General features: G+C 57.3%; 1 protein-coding gene across 4 annotated transcripts; it reads left to right on the top strand.

Annotated features, from left to right (window-relative positions):
* The first annotated feature begins 363 nt into the window (after positions 1–363).
* On the top strand, positions 364–15,210 carry TBRG4 (transforming growth factor beta regulator 4). Of its 4 annotated transcripts, XM_010561967.1 has the most exons (10): positions 541–1,377; positions 4,524–4,841; positions 6,125–6,296; positions 8,247–8,404; positions 8,950–9,060; positions 10,612–10,756; positions 11,394–11,636; positions 12,385–12,496; positions 13,218–13,332; positions 15,062–15,210. In XM_010561967.1, the coding sequence occupies exons 1-10, from the start codon at positions 952–954 to the stop codon at positions 15,161–15,163; spliced, it is 1,902 nt and encodes a 633-aa protein (XP_010560269.1). In that variant the 5' UTR covers positions 541–951; the 3' UTR covers positions 15,164–15,210. The 4 variants fall into 4 exon arrangements, with proteins under 4 accessions (XP_010560253.1, XP_010560261.1, XP_010560269.1 ...); XM_010561951.1 differs by lacking the exons at positions 13,218–13,332; positions 15,062–15,210 and adding an exon at positions 364–398 and having other exon boundaries at positions 877–1,377; positions 11,764–12,467; XM_010561959.1 differs by lacking the exons at positions 13,218–13,332; positions 15,062–15,210 and adding an exon at positions 366–408 and having other exon boundaries at positions 877–1,377; positions 11,764–12,467.

Below are 15,210 nucleotides of genomic sequence, written 5' to 3' on the forward strand. Positions count from 1 at the left end.
GGGCGGGGGGGGAAGCTGAGGAAGGAGGCGGGATGGTAGCGCGGGGGCTCAGCCCCGCAAAATGGCGGCCTGGCGGGCGAGGTCGGGCCCAGCCCTGACCCGCGGCCTCGGGTAGGACCGGAGGGCGAAGGGGGGGGGCGGCGGGGCCCCGACGGCTGACGGCGGCTGATGGCGGATCACAGCGCATCATGGCGGCCGCGCTCCCCCTCACAGACCGCGCGGCTCCCCCCTGTCACCGCCCACCAGAAGAGAACCGCCGCCTCCAGCCAATAAGAGCTCACCGCAGCGCCACGGCACCGCCCAACCCCGCCGCTTCTCCACCAATAGAGACTCGCCGTAGAGCTGTGACGCTGTCGGACCGCGCCGGGCGCGACATGGCGGAGGTTGGGGCGTGCGAGGTCAGGCTCGGTGAGGGCGGGAGGGCCCGGCCCGGCCCCGGCGGGTTTTCTGAGGGGAAATGTCGCGGGGAAGCGTGGGTCGCGGCCGGGAGTCTGAGGGGAACAGCCCCGGGAGGGGCGGGGGGCTGAGAGGGGTGGCGGGGTGGGCAGGAACGGGAGGGAGCCCGGGGAGGAGGGTGTGGGGAAACTGGGAGCAACTGGGGAGAACGGGGCTGTGTCCCTGAAGGTCTGGGGGGAGGCCGGTGTGCTGCTGACCCGCTGCCTGGGAAAGCCGGGCGGCCCCTAACGAGAGATTAAGCCCCAGCGGGGAAGAGCATAGCTTCATCCAGAGCAGTGTCTTGCCCATCAATCGATCGTCAGAAAGCGTCAAATATTGCGGGTCAAAACCATCCTCACCACGGTTACCAGAAGCTGGCTGCCTCCTCCTCTTCATCTCTGAAATTCTCCTGCTCATAAAGGGTTTCTTTTCTTTTCATAGCATTCCTGAAATGCGGCGTTGACCTCCCATCAGTTACAGCCGCCCCGGCCTTCCTTTCCCCCCACGCCTTCCACCATGGCTGCCCGCTTGGTGCGACGCTGCTGCTGGAGGCACTTCGGTGCCTTCCTCGCCGCTCCTTCGGCAGTCCCGGCCTCTCTGCTGGTGCCGGCTGGGAAGGTGGCGATGGCGAGAGCTCTGCCTCAAGCACCTTTTGCTTCGTTTCATACTTCGAGCCCTTCCAGCTGGGCAGATGGATTCTCAGTCAAAGAGCAGGTGGAGGACAGCGGAAATCCAGAGCACAAAGTGATCAGGGAACTGATTGAAACAGCCACGAGTCCTCAGGAACTCTTCCAGTTGACCAAACACCATGCTCTTAACAGCAACCAAGCTTCGCTAATAATTACTCAACTTTCCCGGCTTGCAGCATTAAAAAACCTGGAAACGGAGAGCATCCTGCAAGATGAGTGTTTCCAAGAGGTCCTCAGCATCATGGATTCCCAGGTAAGTTCCCTCCTTGCCGCAGAAGAGTTTTGGGGAAAGAATATGAGGCGGAAAGCAGCCGGTGCTCCTGCGGTTGAACTGGCGTGGCCAGCTAGAGCAGGCTGCTTGTTCAGGGTTTTACTGTGCCTTTCCAAGTAAAAAATGAAGTTGAGGGGATCAGGAGGTGAATTTATCAGCTCTAGGCAGGATGCCTGATTATTTCTACCCAAAAGCGCTGCTGTTGGGCCCAGAGACAAAATGTAGCGGAGAGATCATCCTCGTTAAATGCTGCCTTACTCCTGCTCCCATGAATTTTCAGTTTTCTCAGTAAGATAAAGCTGCACCTTTGCCAGTTAGTGGCAAAGGCGCATCAGAGCTACACAGCCGGACAGCAGAGAAAGCATCGGGTAAGATGGGGCATCTGAAGGGAACCAGTGCACCATGCTCGGCACATTGTACAGTCGAACCTTGGCAGCCCCATCAAATTCAGCATTGTCCGCTGCGGTTGGTGCTGGCCCAGCCACCTGCTATGGAAGTAACCTGCAGCTCATGGGCCCCATGTCATAGGAGGGACCTTAAATATCATGTAGTTCCAACCCCCCTGCCATGGGCAGGGACACCTTCCACTAGACCAGGTCGCTCAAAGCCCCGTCCAACCTGGCCTTAAACACTTCCAGGGATGGGGCATCCACAGCTTCTCTGCGCAACCTGTACAGTGCCTCAGCACCCTCATAGTGAAGAATTTCTTCCTTACATCCAATTGAAATCTACCCTCATTTGGTTTAAAGCAGTTACCCCTTGTCCTGTCACTACAGACCTTGGTAAAAAGTCTGTCCCCATCTTTCTTACATATTGAAAGGCTACAGGAAGGTCTCCCCGGAGCCTTGTCTTCTCCAGAGTGTGGAGCAGAGGGACAGAATCCCCTCCCTTGACCTGCTGGCCATGCTGCTGGTGATGCAGCCCAGGATACAGTTGGCTTTCTGGGCTGCGAGCACATGTTGCCGGATCGTGTTCAGCTTTTCATCCACAAGCCTGTGCTGGTGCTGGGGATTGCCCTGACCTGCGAACTTGCCGTGTTGAACTTGATGAGGCCCTGGCAGAGCGTTTTGCAGACGCTTCGTATTTCTCCTGATCCGTAATCTCTGCTCCCTAAAACCTGTCTAAGGATAGCACAGAGGTGGGATTTGTCCTAAGGTTGCCTGGTTAGCTCTGTTGAGCTGCAACACTTCCATGCTGCTGTATTTGGAGTGAAAGTACTGCTCCTGCTGATCTGCATGGTCCTGTGTCACTGTCACCACAGATCAAAGAGATGCCCATGTCCCTGGGGGCCACTCAGTTGGGAAGGGATGCTCCAGAGCTGGCAAAGCAAAGCTGACGTGCTGGATGGGCGCTATGAGAAGCAAGGCAGTGTGGCCTAAGTGTAGGAAACTGCCAAGAGAGATGTGGCTAGGGATTTTGAGATGTAAAGCAAGCAAACTCGCTGCAAACACAATTATCCTTCTCCAGTGAGCTGTTATTGGAGCCGCAGTCGTAGATAACTGAATGTAAGAGGTCATCATGTAGATGCAAAGATGCTCTGATGCAAAGAAACTAAAATTAATCGGCTTGTAATGTCCTTGTGTCGACGAGCCGGAGATTTTGAACAGAAGATGAGGCGTGGGCCAAGACAGCATTGAGGGAAGGGCTCTTAACAGACTGTGAGGTGAGTTTTGTACGTGTGAATGGGTGAAAAAGGTGAGGTATCAGCCAGGGGAGCAATCTGGTTCTCCTCGTGACTTTCTGAATAACCCAGGGCAAATTGTGAGCTCTGCTCCTTTTCCTGGCTGCATCCTGGTCTGTGATTTTTCAGATTTGAGCGGAGCACCCTGGCAGGGCTCAGGTTGTTCTTGTGCCTGAGGTGCTGAACTGTTTCTGAGCAGCACTTCAGGAATTTGCTGTGTTGGTGTAACTGCTGGAGTTTGAACAGGCCAGAGAGTTAGCGCCTTTGTTTGCCCAAACCCGTGTGGTCACTCCTGCCTGAAATTCAACATCTCACGGCACTGCCTCGCTTGCGTCCTGCACGGTCACTCTGAGAAGCAACTCCTTGTTTCTGAAATCATCTTGTAGTGTTGGGATATTCTGTCAAGCAGACGCTGTGCTCTGTAGCGGGGTGGCTGGCGCAGTGACACTTTCTGAAGGGCCCATCAGAACCGATGTTGTGCTGAGGATTGGGTTTGTTTTTATAGAAATCAGGAGAGCTTTCGGACTGAAATTGCCTTTTAGTGCTGTGTGGCAGCAGTAGAGCACAGCTGGGGAAGCTTGGGCTGGAAATAGAGGTGCCTGGCATTCCCTGATAGATGCCAAAGGAGATGAAAGCTGGAGGACTGATTGCTGGTGGAAAACCACAAGCTCTGCCTCATGTCGGGGCTGCTGGTGGGAACACAGCCGGTGGTGGCCAAGCAGAGAAGTTCAGTGGGCAGAGTGGGACTGGGCAAGTCCTGGTGCTCTCAGCAGCTGGTGGGATTCGTGCCCAGCCTCCTTTTGGAGATGCTGGAGAGAAATCAGAGCTTTTAGCATAAGTTTCATCTGACCTGAGGTGGGTTGGAGTTCCCTGGCATTCCCCCCGAGACCCTCAAGTTCCTGCCCCTGAATTATCAGTCTTCCCCACTGCTTTTTGTTTTACCAGCCACCCATGTCATATCCCAGCCACACCACAGAGAAGCTCGAGTGCCTCCAGAGAAGGGTAAAGTCTACTTAAATATTTCACCCAGCTGGTAGCCAGTTTGCGTAGCATCCTTCTCTGAGGCAGAGAGAGTTCACCGCCTATACGGCAGCTCTGTAAGCGATGTGTGGTTACCTCTCGAGGCTCTGCCATGCCACTGGGATTGGTGCATGCTTCGGCTTGTGGTACAGGTGTTGAGATTCCTCTTCCTCACCAGGGTGCTGGGTCGCTCCAGGCTGTATCTGACTGTGCAGGCTACACCTGTGAGGAGGAGCAGGTGTCTCATGTTGTGGTGGGGGACAGCTGGATGTCCTTGGACCGAGGAGGGCTCTCTTGCCTCCTCCTCAACGCTGTGCAGCTCTTTCTGGAGCTACAGAGCATTGCCTGGCGTTTGGCGTGACTGGCAACTGAATGCTCTCGTGCTGTTTCTCATCAACACCTCTCCCTTATTTCTCTTTGCTGCTAGATTTCTCAGGTGTGGAATAACACCTTGTTGAACCTCCTGAAGAGCCTTTACTCCCTGGGAGTGGACAGCAACAGGAGGGAGATGCAGTCGGTGGAGCAGGAGGTGCTGTGGCGGCTGCGGCGCCTCACCTTCAGACAGCTCGCCTCCCTGGCAGAGTTCTTCGCAGTCAAGCAGGTGAAGGAGAGCAGGCTGCTGAACGAAGTCATCAAGAAGCTGGAGCTGCGTTGGACGGAGCTTGAGGGCACTCGGACTGTGGTGGCGCTGATGAGCAAGGTCGGGCACATCTCCCCGGCGCTGATGGACCGGCTGGAGGACAAGGTACGGGCTTGGGCTCTCCCTTCTGCCTCCGTTCCCTTCAGACGGACCACCTCCTGCAGGTGACAACAGCGGGAGGGAGAGCCCTGTCCTCTTCAACCCTATATGGGAACACTAATTCCACACAGGCTGCGCTCGCTGCTTCAGAGTACTTTGGTGTATGCTTACGGGTTGCTGTTTAAGCAGCTTCCCGTGCATGGGTGCTTCTAAGAGGGGTTTCCATCCGAGGAGCCATGTAGATGGGGGAGCTTGCACTCGCCAGCCCCTTCACGATGCATACTGGTGCAAGTGGGTGACTCGCACTGGTTTGCGCTGCTGGAAGTGGGCTGAGCTGATGTGTTTTACTTTGCAGCTGCGGCAGGTTAGCAGAGACGGGCTCAGATTTCTTTATCTCAGCTGGCAAGCAGTAACTTACAGAGCCAGCATAACACAGCTGCCAAAAACATCATCCTTTGCTTCTCTGCACAAGCTAAGCTGTGAGGAGAGCTGGAACAAAGAGTGACCATACTGTCCTCGCCTTCTGGCTGCCTCTGGGCACCCATCGTCTCCAAAGGGGGCAGGTCTGTCCCCTCTGGTGCTCAGTGGGTCCCCGTTTCTGTTGCTTGCAGGAGCAGGGAGATGTCCTTCGAGTCAGAGCCCCTGCAGGAGCCCTGACTGCAGCTATGTCAAATTCAGTCCTCATCTAACCCGTGCTGGGGACTGGCCAAACAGCTGCCACAGCAATGGCTGTAGCTCATGAGCCCCACTGTCCGTCTCGACCCTGGGGATAAATAAATGCTGCAGACACTGGTGTGTGACAAGGCAGAATGCTGTAGCTGGATCTGACGGGGTTGTCAGCTTATGCAGAGCCTGAACTAACAATGTTGGGTAGCATCCTGCAAATTAAATGGAAATTAGAGTGGAAAACAGGGCTCTGATCCAGCAGCAGGTGCCTTTCCTCTGTCGGTGTTTGCCCAACAGCATGTTACGGTGGCTGGGCACAGAACGGAGTGGACGCTGAGGTCCTGCCGGCTGGGGGAGGTAGAACCAGCAGCGGGAAGGTCCTGACTGAGCCCTGCTGAGAGGACAAGGGTCTGCTTCCCCTCGCCCTCCCTCCGCTTGAGCCGTTAGGCTCACTCCCAGCCCTTTAGCCTCACCATGTGCTAAACACTCACTAGTTCCAGTCCCCGTCACGCTCAGAGAGGCTCAGCCAGTAGCGATGGCGCATCCCGTTCCATATAAAGGCTGTATCTGCACCTTGCTTTGTGCTTTCTCTTTACATCCCTGCTCAAAACGTTTCTTGGCAGGCTCTGGAGCTTGCTGAACAGTTCAGCCCTGATGACATCCGGAAAATAAGTTTGGCTCTAGCCTACCAGAACCGGCGCTGCGTGCCTCTGCTCCGAGCCTTGTCCTACCACCTGATCCAGAAGCACTCTGAGCTCAGCCTCAACGTCCTGCTGGACCTGATTTTTGCCTATGGTAAGCAGCTCGGTTGTATTGGCACCTGCTGGACATTACGTGTGGTAGAGTCCAGCTGATTTTGGGCGCTCGCGTGGGGATTTGATAGTGTTGCTACCACGGCGTTGAGGCCAGATGAAGGAGAAAGGCTGGCAGGGTACGTTAGGCTGGACCTAGCATACCAGCCAGTGCAGCTGGGTAGTTTCCAGCTCTGAGCACAGGCAGAGTGGGCGCAGGTATGCCCTTTTCCTTCCAATGCATGGGAAGAAGGGGACTTGTGATGAGAGCGTGCTTTGGAAGGGCCATCGGGGTGCCAGGGAGCCCCTCTGCCCTGCAGCATAGGCAGCTAGTGAGCCAGGATGCCCCAAATGGCCCCAAATCCTCTCTTGCCTCCTCCCGTGGCTGTGGGTTTCTCAGGGAGCCCCTGCCTCTGTTTCTTCGCTTGCAAAACACAGCCCTCAGTAAAAGGAGGGCTGAGCAGGAGCCCTGGGGAGAGCTAGACTGTTTACGTGGGGACAGTGGCACTAAGATAGCTGATGTCTTTCCATCCAAGATGTCCTAGTGACAAGTTAATTATCATTTGAGAAGCGCTGGCTGCTGAATTCATACTCTTCAGCAGGTGAGGTGCTGCAAGTACTTCTACAAGCGCTGGCAGATGCTCAGGGCGGTGACAGCCACCTTGGTGGTGTTCCTGGCCAGAGGGTAGACCAGAGCCACCAGATACTTGATGGTGACAGAACCTGGTGCCAAACAGCTCTATTAACAGCAGGGTAGCACTAATTGGTAATCTGGTTTATGATCCTGAGTGTCTTGGTTCTCTGGCTCCTCCTTCCATGCAGTGTTGCATGGTCTTGTTCTCCTCTTACTCTTGGTAGCCAGTGTAAAGCCCAGACAAGCAGGGATAAAGGAAGCCAGGAGACCCAAGGAGGAGTTCCTTCAGTTGATTGTCCAGCTTCTGGTGGTGGGAACAGCTCTTCTGACAGCAACTGGGGCCAGGATGGCCTTTGTAGGTTAGCTATACTCTCAAGATAAAGAAATAACCCCAGTAGACCTGGCCTTGGAGGGAGCTCATGCTTTTGTCATTGATGTTACTGCCTTACTTACTATGAAGATGATTAATCTGGAACAAGTTTCAAGGAGAGTGGTGGACACTCCATGTCACAGCCTGTAAATCTGTGCTGGGCGCCTTTCTCAGAGGCAGGGCTGCAGGTGCTTCAGCTCAGGAAGGGCAGCTGGACAGTATATATGGGCCTGGGTCATATGCAGAGATCAGAGCAGGTAATCCAGCAGTCCCCCAGCCTTATAACCTACAAAGTGGACAACTACAATGGCTGGACATGGTTTGGGAGTGAGACTGGCTCTTGCAGGCTCCAGCAGCTCTGTAGCTGCTGCGGCGGGGATGCTCTTGGCTGGGATGCTAGCAAGCAGCACTGACGTTTCTCTTCAGTGCTTGTAGCTGCCCTGTTGTTGCATCAGGATGGTTCGTACTTGTTGCTACTGCAGCCAGTCTCGGACCCTGCCTATGCTCCTCTCATGGGGACTGTCCCCTCCTGGCTGGTCTGCACTGGCCTCCGGAGCTTGGTGCTGCAGGTTGCTGGTCATTGCTTGCTTGTTCCTCAGCTGGCCTGAGATTCCTGGTAGCCTGGGCGAGTTCAGGGCTCTTCTGGCCAGACCAGGATCTGTAGATGGAGTCACTGGGGCTAAAATCTGTTACCAGCACTAGGTGGAGGCTGGAGCCATGAGTTGGCACTGGGATTGAGAGCTGGTGGGTGCAGCAGGACTCAGCAGAGACTTGGTCTGACCAGAAAGGATTAGGCCAAGGCAACTGGGGGAAACAATACTGGTCTCCAAGCCTCCTCTGCTCCTAACGAACGGCTCTGTGCTTTCCCTTGTGCCATCACCACCCATCCAGGCACAGCTCCCGTACCAGCTCCTTGTAAGTGGCTGCTGCTTTCTCTTTGCTCCTTTAAGGAAAACTGAATTTCCACCAGCCCCAGGTCTTCCAGAAGATAGCCACTGACCTGCACCCCCACGTTTCCATGATGACGCCTGTCGAGGTGACACGCTGCATCAGATCCTTCGCCCTCCTCAAGTGGCTCAACCTGCCGCTGTTTGAGGCCATTGCACAGGTGAGGAGGAGGCTTGGGAGGCCAGGGAAGTCCCCACTGGCACCAGTACAACTGTGATCCACCCCAGTTCTTGGGAGATGGCAGCAGTTTCCCCACCACTACCTCTCCAGAGATGCTCTCTGGAATGTTGTCACTGTTTTGTCTACCCAGCTGGCGGCTGTAATCGAGTCTGACAGGACTCGCTGTTCATCTTCCGCTAAAGTCAGCACTGGGAATCTGTGCTGAGCTGGAGCTGGTCTCAGCTCTGTCTGAGCCTCCAGTCCCGAGTGCCAGCGCTGCTTCTCTCCCCAGGCGCCTTCCCAGCTCTGCCCCAGTTTATGCTCCTGCACTTTTTCATCTGTACCGGAATATTACAGAGCTCTTCTTCCACTCACAGCTTTCCCTTTTGCCAAGATAAAATCCCAGGGAAGCACTGCAAGACCTTTTTGCTCACGTTTTTCCATCTTGCCACAGGGCTGGATGCATCCTCGGCTGAGGCTTTCAATCTTTTTCTGTCCATACTCATGTAGGACAGACCTAAACCTTTTTCCCCTTGTATCTTCCAGTATGCCCTGGACAACACCAAGCAGCTGTCAGTCACCCATCTGTGCAGTATCATCTTGTCTTTTGCTCGCCTGAACTTCCAGCCCAGTGGAATCGAGGACTTCTTCAACATGGTAACCTTCCTCCTTTCCCCCTCTTCATCAACCTTCCTAGTCAGCGGGATCGCCTTCTAGCACATTTGTGTGTGAAAGTGCGTGTTGGATGGCTCGAGCCAGTTTTAAACGATGTGAGAAATGGGAAGGGGGAACCCAGAGCTCAGGCCAGGCTTAAAAACCCGCACTGGGCTGCCATGGCTGCATGCCGGGCAATAGCTGAACCAGTTAGTCCGTGACTGGTTCAAGTCCCCGCAGGCTCGCTTTTCTAGCAGACGCAAGCAGCATGTGTGTGTTCACTGCCCTCCTGAACTCCAATTGCTGTAATTAACTCTTCATAACGAGGCCATAGGTGTTGATGGTCGCACACTCATTCCTGGCAGAGCTGTTTGGCTCTCCCAGCTGAGCCAAGCCCTCTGTCTGGTAGCGTGGGGAGCTGTCGAGAAGGATAGAGGCTGCCACAGGCAGACGTGCTCGCTGTCTACCTGCCTGGAGGGGGGAAGGCTGACGCATCCCAGGGCGAGGAGATGTGATGGGCTGGAACGGCCGAGCGGAGGGGGAGCCTCCTACGTGGTTTGGCAGGAGGCGAGCATGGGGCAGGCGCTGTCCTTGGCATCCTCCTGCCTTCCCTGGCTCGTGGAGGCAGCCGGGCTGGCCTCTGAAGTGGAGGAGGAAGTCACCTTGACCTCCTTGGGGACAGATTTATGCTGACGATTTCCAAGAGGAGCTGTGTTATCGCTGAATAAGCGGGCATTCACCGAGCACCCGGCAGAGGGAGTGTGGCCTGCGCAGTCCTACCTGCGACACGCAGCCAAGAAGGAAGAGGACCTACATATGGGTGTTTCTAATCGGCAGCACTCCATGTCCCACCGCAGGGCAGCCTGTCCCCCATGGCCAAGCCAACCTGGGGAGCAGGGGGTCTCCCTCGGACAGCAAGGAGGGTGAGGTGTGGAAGTAGCATCCAGGGCTCTGGACTCCCCCTGCCAGCATTAATCGTGGTCACCGTGAAGGGGGATTTTGTAGCAAGTGCAAAACTACTCATTTTTGAGGTGTTGCAGAAAAGTTCTCCAGGTTTAACAGGAGAAGCCCCTGCAGGGTGCAGAGCTCCAGGCTCTTGCTGTGATTCCTGGACAGACATCCTGACACCACCAATACAACCTCAGACCCCTCCAGCTCTGTTTACCGCAGGTTTTAGCTGCAGATCCTGAAGGGCTTATCACCTCTAGCTCTGCCTTTTCTGAACACTGTCCTCGTGGCAGGGCTGGCTGCAGTGGCGCGTTACCCCTGGCTGCTGCGCTTTGCTGCTGGGCTTTCTCATGAACCTCCCTGGCAACAACGCAGCATCCCGGGCCAGCGAACTGCAGCTCACGAGCTGCAGGGTCACGTTACAGCAATCTTAAAATCTCCCCTCTGCAAATAACGCAGGGGAGAAGCACTGCTGTAGAGGAGACAGTGCACATCGGGTACACCGTAACACCTCGGGGGTTTGTCAAGCTGCCAGAGCTACGTGTTGACCACAAGATCAAAGCATCAGCAGCACTGACCTGAGCTGTTTGGTTTCCTTCTCTGCAGGTCCACGAGTTGCTCCAGGGCCAGCTGGACAGCCTGGAGCCTCACTTGCTGACGGACCTGGTGTGGTCGCTCTGCGTGCTGCAGCAGGCCAAGGCTCCCTACCTGCAGCGAGTGCTGGCACCTGACTTCCATGCTGAGATCCGAGGTGAGGTGGGCATCTCTGCTGGTGGGACGGGGACCGAGAACCTCTAGACCTGGGGCAGGGAGCAGCGATACTGAGCCTGGTCCATCTAAATGATGCATTGTCCTCAACCTTGTCGTGGAAATCGCATGCCCCAAGGCACAGCTTGCTGCTCTGCTCTGGCAAGCCCACTTGGCTTTCCCCAAGACCTTGAGAAGAGATGGGAGGGTTTGGTATTTCCTAACAAAATGGTGACTTCTGGGGAGGTGCAGCCCCGTCAAATTCAGTCCCTCTCTCCTCTGTGGCGGGAACTGGCCAGCCAGCTGCCTCAGCAACTTCTGTCATCTGTGGGACCCTGGGGATAAAGTCACACTGCAGACACTGGGCTCTGACGGGGCTGTCCCCACTGAACAAGGGCCCTGTTTGGCTCAGCCAGCTCATGGTGGCTTCCTGCGAGCACCCAGCAGCTGGAGCAAAGCCAGGAACCCCGGCATTTGGTGATCTGTATCTCCACACCAGCAGGCAGGGACCCATAGCGGGGGGATCAGAACCAGGAATCCCAGTCAGACAGGCTAGGCAGGCCACCGTATGAAGAGCTGGACCCTGCTGTGGGCCAGGGCTTTGGCCCATGTCTCTAGCTCTGCTTCTCTCCTCCTGCCAGGCGACCAGTCCTTCAGGGCCCAGAATTTACGACTAAGGCTCATCAACATCAACGCTGCTGCCAGGCTGGAAAGCCCCAGCTACCAGGGGCCGTTCCTGCCGGCGGAGATGCTGAGCACCATGCTGCCGGTGGGGGAGAAGGTCACCCTGCTGCAGAGCAGCCTGCGGGAGGCATTGGCAGGGGTGCTGGGGAGGCAGGACAATGGGCGCTTCGACGTACACACCATCTATGGCTGGCAGATCGGTGAGTGCGTCCTCTCCCTGCCTCTGTGGGCAGCAGCGGGACCCCATCAGGCTCTGCTTGGTGGAGGGAATTGAACTCGAGGGCTCGGGTATGGCTACCAGGCTTTATCTCCCCCCTCATTCTTCAGCCTCACGCCCCTCCGCCTGCTCATTGCAGCTGCCCTGTCTTGTTCCCATCTCCTCCTGCAACTTGACTCTGAAGGCAGAGCAGAAACCGTGGCCCAGGGCATGGTCATGGGTGGCAGATGCGGGAGGAAAGCCCTTCTGCAGCCAAGCAGCACAAAGGCCGGTGAAAGGCTTCTGGCTCTGCTCTCCCTTCCCCTGCCGCACCCCCGGCTCCCACAGCCCACCCCAGGCTCCCCCAGCTCCCTGCTCTCCTGCAGCCCTGTCAAATTCGGCCCCTGCCTCCTCTGTGGTGGGGACCGGCCAACCGGCTGCCACAGCAACTTCTGTGGTCTGTCAGCCCCACGCCCCCTTCCCATGGGACACTGGGGGATAAAATCACGCCATGGACACATCTTCTGCCCGAGGAGACGCTTGGTAAGCAGACCCCGCCGTTTGGCAGTGCAAGGAAGGTGCTGTACCCTGGCTGCACACGCAAAGCTGCTCCACGGCTTCAGCAAAGATGGGTTTTTTGGGAAGGGAGCGGCAGGATTTCGCATGCTTTGCATCACCAGCCTCAGCAGAGATGGTGTGAGCGGCATCCAGGTGGGTGTCGGGAATCCTCGTGTTCCCTCCTCTCCGTGCAGATGCCGAGATGGTGGTGAACAGTGAAAATAAACCTCTCCCCTTGAAGGACTTTGCTGCTCCCCATCTGCTCTACTCAGAAGGGACAAAGCCGCTGCCACCGGGAGCCAGGAGGTGGGTCTGGGCTCAGCTGTGCCCTGCTGTCCAGGCAGGAGCTCGCCGGGAGAGGAGTGGGAAGGCTCTGCTTTCGTGGTGCTGAGGATCCGTGGGCTCCGCACCTCCTGGTCACTGCAGCTGGCAACTCATGGCAGCGCCGCAGGGGCTGCCAATGTGCCAAGGGGGCTGTGCGCAGCTGCGTCCCCCCTTGTTTGGGAGCAGGAGGGGGTGGGCACAGGACAGAAATTGGGGTAGGGCTGTGCCAGCCCCACTGGGATAACATTTTAGAGCCATGGGCTGCTCTGGCCAGCCAACCTGGTGGAGGCGCGGCAGGGGAGGGGGCCGGACACTGGTCGTGGCAATGGTTTTCTCTCCAAAGAGAGCCTCTGCCAGGCCTGTCTGCCAGAGAGGCTGTCTGTCTGCAGGGCCCTGGGGACAAAGCTGCCTCCTTCCTGCCTGGAAAAGGCAGCATCGCCCCACTCAGCCTGCTGCCAGGCCTGGGCTGTGGATAAATTGCACTTGAGCTGCTGCCCTGGGGCTTCTCAGATGGCTCAGAGGCAGGATAATGGCTCCAGCAGGACAAATCTGTGTCCGGCTGGCACGGGGCGATGGGCAGAGCTGGAGCAGGCCCTTCTGCCGCAGCTCCCTTTGGGATCCGGGTGCTGCTGCCAGCTCCGCTTGGGCTGCACGTGCTCAGCCTCACATCTCATGACCTCCCGTTCCTCCGTGCATCTCCCAGGGTCGCCTTCCTCCGGTGGGAGTTCCCCAACTTCAGCAACAGAAGCAAGGACCTGCTGGGCCGCTACGTCATGGCCCGGCGCCACATCCAGGCGGCCGGCTTCCTCGTGGTGGATGTGAGTAGCTGCAGGGAAGAGAGGGGTCTCTTAACTCCATGGAGATGGAGGAGCAGACCCCTTCTTGAGGGAGGGCGGGGGGGGGTCTACCAGCTTCCTTCTCGCTCCCCTTCTTCCTGATGGCTCTGGATCGCGTACAACAGGGCAGAGTCCCAGGTCAAGCCCCGAGCACTCCTTGGTGCCCACGGCTCTGTGCGGGGCAGCTCGGCAGGTCGCCTGCCTGCCCACGCCGGGATTAGCCGCCGTGATCCTCTCCTGGCCACCTGTTAGGCAGCCAGAAGGTGCTTGGCGGGAGGGGGAAATCGGTAATCGAGGAGGACGGCAGACAAGGTCTTAGGGTGCTGATCCCCTGTGCCACAGCCCTGTGCTCCAGCGGGGTCATGTATTATTTAGCTTCCCAGAGGTAATTATAGCTCTTCTGGCAGGCAGCAAGCCCTGCCCTCCTGCGGGCTGCTCTGCAGGAGGAGGGTTGGTGGCTTGGCGCGCTGCCTTCGCAGGCAGGGAGACCTCCCTCTGCCCCTTGCCCCGCGGAGCCCGGGCTCAGCCCTATCCTGCCCAAGCCGCGTACTCTTAAGCGCAGCTCCTTTGGGGCTGGAGGGCCACGTGTCACCCCAGAGCAGTGTCATTGTCACCCCACGGCGGTCTCCCTAGCTTGTCCCCACAAGGACCCTGAGCTTCAGCCCTTCCCCAGCGTCCTCCCCCCAGCTCTCTGCGCCTGCTGCCGCGCTTTGAGGCTGATGCAAAGCGAGGTTTGAGGTTCACCAGCACTGTTTTTCCCAGCCACTTGCGTAATCCCCCCCCTGCAGCCCCCGCGCTGGCTGGGGAGGCTCGGGGTGGGGGGGAAGACAAGAGGAGGAGGAGGAGGGAAGTGCTGCTTCCCGCAGCTTCAGCCGTGCCTCTTGACTGCTAAATATAGAGGCAGGGGTGGGTGGTGGGATCCCCCCAGACAAGGCTGCTCCCTCATACAGGCTGGTGGAGGTGCTGCCGAGGAGCGGCGTCCCGGCTTCAGTGTTCTAACGTAGCTGGAGCTGTCAGCCACCGGCCAGAAAGAAGGTGCTGGGCTCTTGAACCTCTTCCCTGGCCTGCCTGTCCTCCTCCTGCCTGCAAATTCACTCCAAATAAACATTTCATCTGCCTTTCGCCAGGCTGGGGGCTGCTGGGAGAGGCACGGGGAGGAGGATGGGGTGTGCCAAGGGCAGGACCATGAAGCCCTGCACGTCCTCTGCATCTCACATGAAAAATTAAGCAGGTTTTGGTGCTTAGCAAGGTCCCCGAGCCTCTCGTGGCAGAGGTGCTGCCCTGAATCCTCCTCTACCACGAGGAAAGGTGGGTGCCAGGGCTGGCTGCTCGGCCTGTACCACTCCCAGTGCTTTGTGCCATCCCATCCTGGCTGGTCACAGAAGCCCGTTGTTCAGTGGTGGTGATGCGGGCCAATTTGGGGACAGTCGTGAATTGTCTGCATTTTGGTCCCCTGGGTGCCAATTCCACCATCAGGCAGGAGCGAAGGGTACCCTTCGCCCATCCCCACAGCCTCGTCAAATTCGGTGCCCGCCTCTGCTGTGGTGGGGACCGGCCCAAGGGCTGCCACAGCGATGTCTCTGCTCCACATCCCTGCTGTGGGACATCGGGGGGATCAAAATAGGTTATGGACACTCCTCCGGCGGCCAAACACAGGACCTTGTTGTGCACCTTGGGGCTCTGATGGCATCTCCTCTTCCCCCCACTGCAGGTTCCCCACTACGAGTTCCTGGAGCTGAAGCTGGAGCGGCAGCGGACAGCCTACCTCAAAGACAAGCTCAACAAGGTCATGGCCAAAGAGATGGCGAGCTAACGGCGCCGCTCTGCCTGGCCTCTCTGGCAACGCTTGTCTGTGTTAAA

The sequence above is a fragment of the Haliaeetus leucocephalus genome, unplaced genomic scaffold (genome assembly GCF_000737465.1).
Source record: "Haliaeetus leucocephalus isolate CR32 unplaced genomic scaffold, Haliaeetus_leucocephalus-4.0 Scaffold0, whole genome shotgun sequence".
Lineage (NCBI taxonomy): Eukaryota > Metazoa > Chordata > Aves > Accipitriformes > Accipitridae > Haliaeetus > Haliaeetus leucocephalus.

Excerpts from the sequence above, each read along its gene's own strand:
- TBRG4 (XM_010561951.1), top strand. The coding sequence starts at position 952 with ATGGCTGCCCGCTTGGTGCGACGCTGCTGCTGGAGGCACTTCGGTGCC. Across the intron at positions 6,297-8,246 it reads GGACCTGATTTTTGCCTATG|GAAAACTGAATTTCCACCAG; the intron begins GTAAGCAGCTCG and ends TGCTCCTTTAAG. Across the intron at positions 9,061-10,611 it reads TCGAGGACTTCTTCAACATG|GTCCACGAGTTGCTCCAGGG; the intron begins GTAACCTTCCTC and ends CCTTCTCTGCAG.